This window comes from Pteropus alecto, unplaced genomic scaffold (genome assembly GCF_000325575.1).
Source record: "Pteropus alecto unplaced genomic scaffold, ASM32557v1 scaffold161, whole genome shotgun sequence".
Lineage (NCBI taxonomy): Eukaryota > Metazoa > Chordata > Mammalia > Chiroptera > Pteropodidae > Pteropus > Pteropus alecto.
Genome location: NW_006432943.1, coordinates 7,975,107 through 7,983,740, shown reverse-complemented (window position 1 = coordinate 7,983,740; position 8,634 = coordinate 7,975,107). Strand labels below are relative to the sequence as shown.

The window sequence follows — 8,634 nt, the reverse complement described above, 5'->3', positions numbered from 1 at the left end:
ATTGAGCTCGTGAATGACAATTTCAATTTTTTTGTTTCCATCTGTATCTATCAGGGTCTCAATAGAAAGAAGAATTTACTGTAGATGTTATGAATGAAGAGACTTAAATAAAGGGACTACTTAGGAACTGTAAACCCTTGCTAGTCTTGTATGATCACCAGGTCAGCAGTGTCAGCGTCACCTGGGAGTCTGATGGAAATGGGGAATCTCAGGCCCCAGATCTACTGATTTAGAATCTCATTTTAACAGGATCCCTAAGTGATTTATATGTACTAAAATTTGAGGAGCACTGAAGTAGGCAAAGTTAGAAGAACACATAAGAGATGGCAAGTCACGCAAAGATTAGTAACATTAAGTCATTACTGCTCCTAGGGCTGAAGGAACAAAGGGAGGAAATTGTGAGACTGGAACTAGTAAATATATTAAACACCACTGAATTGTATACTTTAAATGGGTGGATTGTATGATATGCGAATTATATCTCAATAAAACTGTTAAAAAATAAGAAAAAACAAAAAAAATGCACAATCTGTATGCTGAAATCTCCAAATTATTGAAGAAAGCAGTGGAAATAAATAAAGCTATATACCATGTTAATGGACTGGAAATTCTGATATTGTTAAGGTGTTAATTCTTCCCCTGATTCTATAGATTTAATGCAATCCCAGTTAAATCTCATTATAGTTTTTTTGTGGAATTTTACAAGCTTATTTTAAGATTTATATGGAAAGCCAAGGAACTAGATTAGCCAAAATAATTTTGAAAGAGGAAAAAATTGGAGAGTTCATTTTCCCTCATCATAAGACTTATTATAAAGCAACAGTAATGAAGACAGTGTGATACTGGCAAAAGGATAGACACATTGATCGATGAAACAGAATAGAGTCCAGAAGTAGACAAGCACATATATGCTCAATTGTTTTTTGACTAAGGTATAAAGGCAATTCAGTGGAGAAAAAAAGAGTCTTTTCAACATGTGATGCTGGAAAATTTGCCTGTGTAAAAACGCTAACGTCAATCTTGATCTCACATCATACACAAAAATTAATTCAAAATAGATCGTCGACCTAAATTTAGAAACTGAAACTATAAAGTCCTAGAAGAAAAACAAAGATGTGGCACAGATTTCTTATGCACCAAAAGTATAATTCATAAGAGAAAAAAAATCAATAAATTATATTCCATAAAATTAAAATCTCTGCTCTTTTTAAAGACTTTATTAAGGAAATGACAAACCTTAGAAAATATTTGTAAAATACATATCTGATAAAGTACTATATCTAGCACCCATAAGAATAAATAAGAAAACAATTCAATTAAAAAACAGGCAAAAGGCACATAACCAAGGAATGATATATATGGTTGGTAAATAAGCAAATGAAAAGATCCTCAATGCCATCAGTCATTTAAGAAATGCAAATTAAAACCACATTGAGGTCCCACCACAAAACTACTAGAATGGCTAAAATTTGAAAACCAAATGAAATACTGCTATTTGCGACAACATGGATGGATCTCAAGATAATCATGCTAAGCGAAATAAGCCAGACAAAAAGTTGAAAATCACATATCACTTATATGTGGGATATGAACCTAAAAGCAACAAATGAATAGGACAAACAGAGACTCGTGGACATAAACAATGACTAGTGGTTACCAGAGGGTATCAGGGAGGGGGGAGGTAGACAGGGTAAAAGGGGTCAAATATGTGGTGACAGAAAGAAATTTAACTATGGGCGGTGAACACACAGTGTAAACATATATATATATGCCTTACTGTTAAAATGTACAGCTGAAACTTACTGGATTTCTTTAACCAATGTCCCCATAAAAAAAAACAAAAACTGGTAGTTGCTGAATTGAATGATAGCTACACGGGGACTCCTTATACTATTTTTTTGTATTTTCATATGTTTAATATTCATGTTTAAATGTGTATTATAATGTACATGTTTAAATATGTTATATATTTAAAATAAAATGCAAAAAAAAATAAGAACTGCATATATATCTATTTCTAGTGGAGAGGAGAACAATTGAAATCCTACACATCACAATAAATTTTAGAGCATTTTTCACTTCAAAAATAAAGTCCATACCCTTTAACTATCACCCCCTATCACCTCATCTCCTTCCGTCCTGAGCAACTGCTAATGTACTTTGTCTCTATAGATCTGCCTATTTTAGACATATAATATAAATTGAATGATACAAGTGGTCTTTTGTGACTAGCTCTTTTCCCATAGGATGTCTACTTAACTCCTTTTTTATGGTCAAATAATATTCCATCGAATGGATATACCATTTTGTTTATCTGTTCATCAGTTGATATACATTGGGATTATTTCCACCTTTTAGCTATTGTAAATAATGGCTATTCCTGTATAAGTTTTTGTATGGATATGTATCTTAATTTCTCTTGGGTGTATACCTAGAAGTGACATTGTGAAGTTATATGGTAACTCTGTGTTTAACTATTTGAGGAAATGCCAAACTGTTTTCCAAAGTGGCTATACTATTTGCACTCACTAACAGTGTATAAGGGATTTTATTTCTCCACATCCTCAGTGACACTTGTTATCCAATTAAAAAAAATATATTATAGCCATCCTAGTGGATATGAAGTGGTATCTCCTTCTAATGATGTCAAGGATATTTTCATTTGCTTATTGGCCATTTGTAATATCTTCTTTGGAGAAATGTTTCTTCAAATCCTTTAACCATTTAAAAAACTGGGTTGCCTTCTTATTATTGAGTTGTAAAAGGTCTTTATATATTTTAGATACAAGTCCTTTATCAGATATAGGATTTGCAAATATTTCCTATTGTGTAGGTTGTTGTTTCACTTTATTGATAATGTCCTTTGAAACACATTTTTAATTTTGATGAAATCTATTTATTTTTTTCATGTTACTTGTGTTTTTGGTGTCATATCTAAGAATCCTTTGCCAAATCCAAGGTCATGAAAATTTACCTCTATATACTTAGCTTCTAAGTGTTTTATAGTTTTAGCTATTACATAGGCCTTTGATATATTTTGAAATAATTTTTGTATATGGTATGAGATCAGGGTCTGAATTTATTCTCTTGTATTTGTCTATATAGTTGTCTCAGCACTATTTGCTGAAGAAATCCTTTCTCTTGAATGGCTTTGTCAAATTCTGTTGACCATAGACACTTCGATTTACTTCTGGTTTGTCAATTCCATTCCACTGATCTTTATGTCTATACTTATGCCAGTACCACAGTCTTGATTACTGTTGTTTTGTAGTAAAATTTGAAATTGGAAGTAGAGGTCTTCCAAATTTTTGCTATTCTGGGTCTCTGAAATTCTACATTAATTTTAGAATAAGATTGTCGATTTCTACAAATAAGCCACATGGGATTCTGATAGGGACTGTGATGACTCTGTACATCAATTTGGGGAATATTGCCATCTTAATAATATTAAATCTTCCAGTCTATGAACATAAGATGTTTTTTCCATTTACTTAGATTTTAAAAACTTTCTTTCAATAATATTTTTGTGGTATAAGTTTTACATTTCTTTTGTTAAGTTTATTTCTTAGTATTTTATTCTTTTTGATGGTATTGCAAATGAAATTGTTCTCTTAATTTCATTTTTGGATTGTTCACTGAAAGCATGTAGAAATACAATTGATTTTTGTGTATTAACCTTATATCGATACAATCTTGTTGAGCCCATTATTAGTTCTAATGCTTTTTTAGTGGATTCCTTAGGATTTTCTATATACAAGTTCATATCATCTGCAGATAGAAATGGTTTTACTTTTTCCTCTCCAATTTAGATGTTTTAAAATATTGGAATATTTTTACATGTAGTTTTGCAGGAGGAGTTCAAGATCTGTTGCCAGTTACACTGTCTGAAATGAAAGTGGCAATAGCTTTTAACTTATTCCGTCTCTTGCCATGTTCCTTTCCAACTCATTTTTACTGCAGTCAAGGTGACCTCGTGTTAGACAGGGTTCTTTGATTGCAAGCTACAGAAACAAACCCTGGACAATTTAAGGTAAAAAATCAAAATGAATTATGGAGCATAATTTGTGCTATTTTTGTGTCACTTGACTCAAGATTCAAACTTGACAGTGTCTGATTGGCCACGCTTAGATCACATACTTTCTTGGCTGTATTTTTTTGTTGTTGGTAAAAGGAAGAATTTGATGGAGAGTAATTTGTAAATGCCTTTTGTAAAGGCATTTACTTTTCGCCTCTACATTTCCATTCTGCCTCTGAACATTCATTGGTAAATCTCCCCAAATAAATTGGGGTTCCATTAAAAAGGGAATAAATCTTATTTTACTAACAATGTCAAATATTCACTAGAGATCTTTTCTAAAATGCAAATCATAATTCATATATCTTTTCTAGGATATGGCTTATTTATCAGCATTGTTTAAACATCTTTCAGCAGATTGTGCACTGGTTAAGAGTCAAGAGAGGCATCCTCATTTAAACATTTTTAGTTCCTAGCACAGTACTGGACACAGAGTTAAAAAGGTAATATAATCCCTTAGCAACCCTAATAGTGAGGAACTATTATTAAACAGATTTTAAAGATGAGAAAATTGAAGCATTGAAAGGTTAAGTAATTTACCCAAGGTTACACAGCTATGAAGTGATAAAACCAGGATTTTGAACCTAGGTAGTCTGGTTGTAGAATGTTACTAAATAACTTCAGAATGAGAACTGACATTTTGAAATAGCCTTCCTTGGCCAATAGTAATTACATTGTATTTTTATTAAACACATTTATGACTACCTGCCCCCAAAAGACAGGGAAGTGGGAATTTGAGGCATTGTTACTAGTCAGTGAAAAATTTTAGGCAGAAGCTGAGTAAACTGTAATGATTTTGTCCTAAAAGAGTTTCCTCAAACAGATGAGATCTTGGAATAAGTCACGTTAAGCCTTTGTGATGAGAATAAACTAACCTACGCACAAGGGTAAAAATTCACATTCTTAGAATCTCGTCAGCTGTTTTCAAAATAAGCATTTACAAAGTAAATAAAAATAAAACAATCAATTAGTTAAATCTTGCAGTATACAACACAAAATGGAGAGCTGGTTTGCAATTGCCCTTACATCCGGTTTGCAGTCTGTGAAGCTATCTTTTTATCGGGTTTACCTGAGGCCTCCTGTCCATGGGCAGTGCCGCTGTCTAATCTCTATGGGAGGAAGAACAAAATGTCTATACAGCAGATACAAGTATTTTTCTCTTGCTCCTCCTTTTGCATAGCACCCATTCCCGCGGTGATCTTAATTCAACAGTTACTGAACACCTACTGTATGCTTGACATAAAATGGTGGTACCTGACTTCAAAAAATTTGAAGTGTAGAGGGTAGAAAGGGGTCAAAACTGAAGCGGTTAGTGCTGTGGAAGTCTGGGCCTGCCCACAGACTCGACCTCTCTTGGGGCAACCCAGGGTCTGCCTCGCAGCAGCCAGATCTGCACCTGGAGGCCACGCACCCTTAGCCCAAGGCGGCGCGGCCCATTCGCGTACTGCGTTCTCCCAGGGCAGAGAAGGCAGGAGGGACGGACGCAAAGCCCGGAGAAATCTGCTTGCTGTGTCTGGTCGGACTCCGAGGCGCCCCAGTCTAAAGCGGTGTGTGTTTCGCCCTATTCATTAGGCCCGGGTTTTCTCTGAGAGCGCAGTCCAGAGGTCTGATCACAGCCCTTCATCGCCTCCCTACACTCCCTACGCTTCAATCCAACTGGTTCCCCACCCCCGACCAGTGGCTGTCCTCAATCACTTTGTCGACGTGGGTCCCCTCTCCGGCCCCACAAGGGGCCACAGGAATCTACCGCACCTCTGACACACCTCACCGCCCAGCTCGGCGCCACCCGGCACGCACCAAGACTCTGCTGGTCTGCCCGCCACACAGTCACACGGTAACGCCCCAACATCTGCTGGGAAGATCCTTCCCCACCGCGGAGGGGCTTCCCAGTCCCCCGCGCCCGACTCCACTGTCACCCGCCTGGCGCCGTGGCCGCGCGCCCCAGCCGCAACTCCCCGCCCCGCCGCCCGCGCGCCTGCTGGTCGCCGGGTTTGTCTCTAGCGACCACATAAAGTCGGATGAGTCCCCACGTGTGACCTGCGAGCTCTCGTTACACCCGGGGAGGCCTCGGCCCCCACGCTCCGGGGCAGTCCACGGCTGTGCTAACTCTCCAGCGGGGGCGTCCTCTTCTTCCTCTCAAGCGGCGGTGGTTGACAGTTCACAGCAGCAACTATTACGGCCGCTTCCTCTCCACTGTGGTCCTCTACCCGTCCGAGTGCTTCAGTGACAGCTTACAGCTGCCTGCCTTTTAGTCTCTTCGTTTTGAAGAGAACTGTATAGGGGCAACTCTTCCCTTGTTGGGGTCCTCCCAGGCCCACCTTAGTCTCCTACTGCTCTCCCAGATGGCCCGCACCCTTTCCAAGCCGGTTCCTCCGGGTGGGGCGTGCTTGCCCCAGGCTAACTTTCCATGAAATGTTGTCCCCTGTCTTGCTCCAGTGTCCCTTGCCTCTCTCCGCAGCGGCTTTAGCTGCTCGCCTAGCCAAACGCGTGGCTGGACCAGGGGCTGGGACCTCCGCGCCCAGGCTTTTACTCGGACTCTAGCACGTAGTGGAGCGGGGGTGGCGGCCAGCGCACAGGCTGGGGGCCTCTCGATGGCACCGGAGAGGGTCGCTTAGGGGCCAATGGCTACATTCCAGGAGGGCAATCCTGCTGACCCGGGCTTGGGGCCCGCCCCCCATCCTTCCTCCCACCACCTCAGGCCCTGCTCTCAGGCTTACACCCCTTTCTGGGGAAGCAAATGGTCCCTTCCAGGCGGGAGGCCATGTTGCTCTAATAAAGCGGGAGGGGCGGCGGAGTGGGGGGAGCAGATGCTGCTGGCTGCGCGCGGGACCCGGGCGCTAGCAGAGCGCAGCCGCGAGGGAGGCGCGGGGGAGGCGAGCCGGAGCCCGAGCCCGAGCCGGAGCTGCTAGCAGCCAGTGTTGGCGGAGAGTACCCGGGCGCAGCCAGAGCCGTAGCCGCAGCCACGATGGCCGTGGCCGTGGGGAGACCGTCTGCTGTGAGTGCTGGGGCCTCGCTTCCCTCTCCTGCTGCTCCTCTGGCTCTGGGTGACCTCGCTTTCGGGAGGGTGCCGGTGGGAATACGCGAGACCCGGGCGGGGGCTCCGGACAGTGGCGGCTGGGGCTGTGGGTGTGTGCATGAATTTGGGCGCGCGTCTGGGACTGAGGGGAGGGCGAGGAGCCCCGAGGCTCGGCTAATACATGATGCAACAGTGTATCGCCTCGTTGCGCTCGGATTACGGGGGTGCGAGAGAAAAAGGACCCCTCTCTTATTTTCTCTTTAAAAGGATTCTTTTAGCCACGGTGTTTCTCGGCTTTTTCCCTTTCCCCGCGCACACCTTTTTTCTCGTGACAGTCAAGAAGGGCGCCGGGTGCGGGGGTTCCCTCCCGGCTCCCCCGGGCGGAGGGGTGACCCGGGCATGAGAATTGTTAGCCAAAGCGCGGTGTGGCACTCTGTTGTAGAAGCGGGTCAAAAATAAAGGGGTGGGATTTCCATGGTGGTTTCCCCAGTGCATTGTGAGATCCCGACAGCCCCAGGCACCCACCCGGGTGACCGGGCCCTGCCCAGGATGTGGACAAAGTTTTCAAAAGGGCTCCTTGTCGGGGTGGGTGGAGGTATTAAAATGCTCTGCAGCTGGAAGGCCGGGGGCGGGGGGCCCAGGAGGCGGGGACGCGAGGAAGAGGAAGGGAGGGCGGGTGCGTGGAGAATCGGCTGCCCCTCGGCGGGAGCTATCGAGGAAGGGAGAGAGGGCGATGCTCCTGCCACGGATTTTCGGGTGGGGCAGGGACCGCGCCTCCAGGGGTGCAAGACTCAGTGCGCGACTTGGACCCAGCAGGACTTGGAGGGTGCGGTTTGAGTCCGTGCTCCGCATCCCAGGGTGGAAGGTGGGGGGAAGGGGCGACAGCGGCCTTTCTTTTTTAGAAAGAAACAGAGCCGGGTGGGAAAGGCGGAGTCCTCTTTCTCTTTCCCCATTTCTTTGTCGATGTTCAAAGTCCACTTTCGCCCCACTGGCTTTGGGGGCGCCTCGAGTGAGGTTCTTCCCTCTCTACCCCCTCCTTTTTCTATTCTTCCCCTTCCCACAACTGTGTAGCTGCAGGTGGTGGCTTGAGATATTTTGTAGATATAGACAGAAGTCTTTCGGAGATACTGGAAGCACTGAAACCCCAGAGATGCAGGCTGTGCTCTCAGATTCCCGGCTCTTTCTGCTAACTCCTCCCCAGACACACGCCCCACACCCCCGCCCCTTCCCCGGGAAGTTAACGGGGTTCCTCTCAGTATTCTAACTCATTTTGTTGATTCCGCTGCCTAGATGTTTTCAGAAACGTCCTCCGTGGTCAGACAATTCGCAGTGGTCATACTGAAGTGTAACTGTGGGTCTTTCGGGCATTTTAAACTCTAATATTTAATGACATACTCTTCAGAATTCAGGTCTCCTGTTGCACACAAATTGTGCTCTTGATAATTAGTGGTCAGAGATTGTTACTGAGGAAATTTGTAGTCTCTTGGCTAGTCCTTTTTTTTTTTTTTTCATCCTGGTGAGAAAAATGAGGTCCAGAGCGGTC

At 43.3% G+C, this 8,634-nt stretch overlaps 1 protein-coding gene across 3 annotated transcripts in view; it reads left to right on the top strand.

The window, feature by feature from the left end:
• Positions 1 to 6,876: 6,876 nt before the first annotated feature.
• The window catches only part of SEPT11 (septin 11), a 118,167-nt gene continuing 116,409 nt past the window's right edge, over positions 6,877 to 8,634 (top strand). For 2 of the 3 annotated variants that reach the window (XM_025043793.1, XM_006907630.3), the window contains exon 1: positions 6,878 to 7,070. In XM_025043793.1, coding sequence (XP_024899561.1) covers positions 7,041 to 7,070 — 30 coding nt within the window. In that variant the 5' untranslated portion in view covers positions 6,878 to 7,040. Of the gene's footprint in view, positions 7,071 to 8,634 lie in introns of all 3 variants that reach the window. The other variant, XM_025043792.1, reaches the window with a different exon arrangement.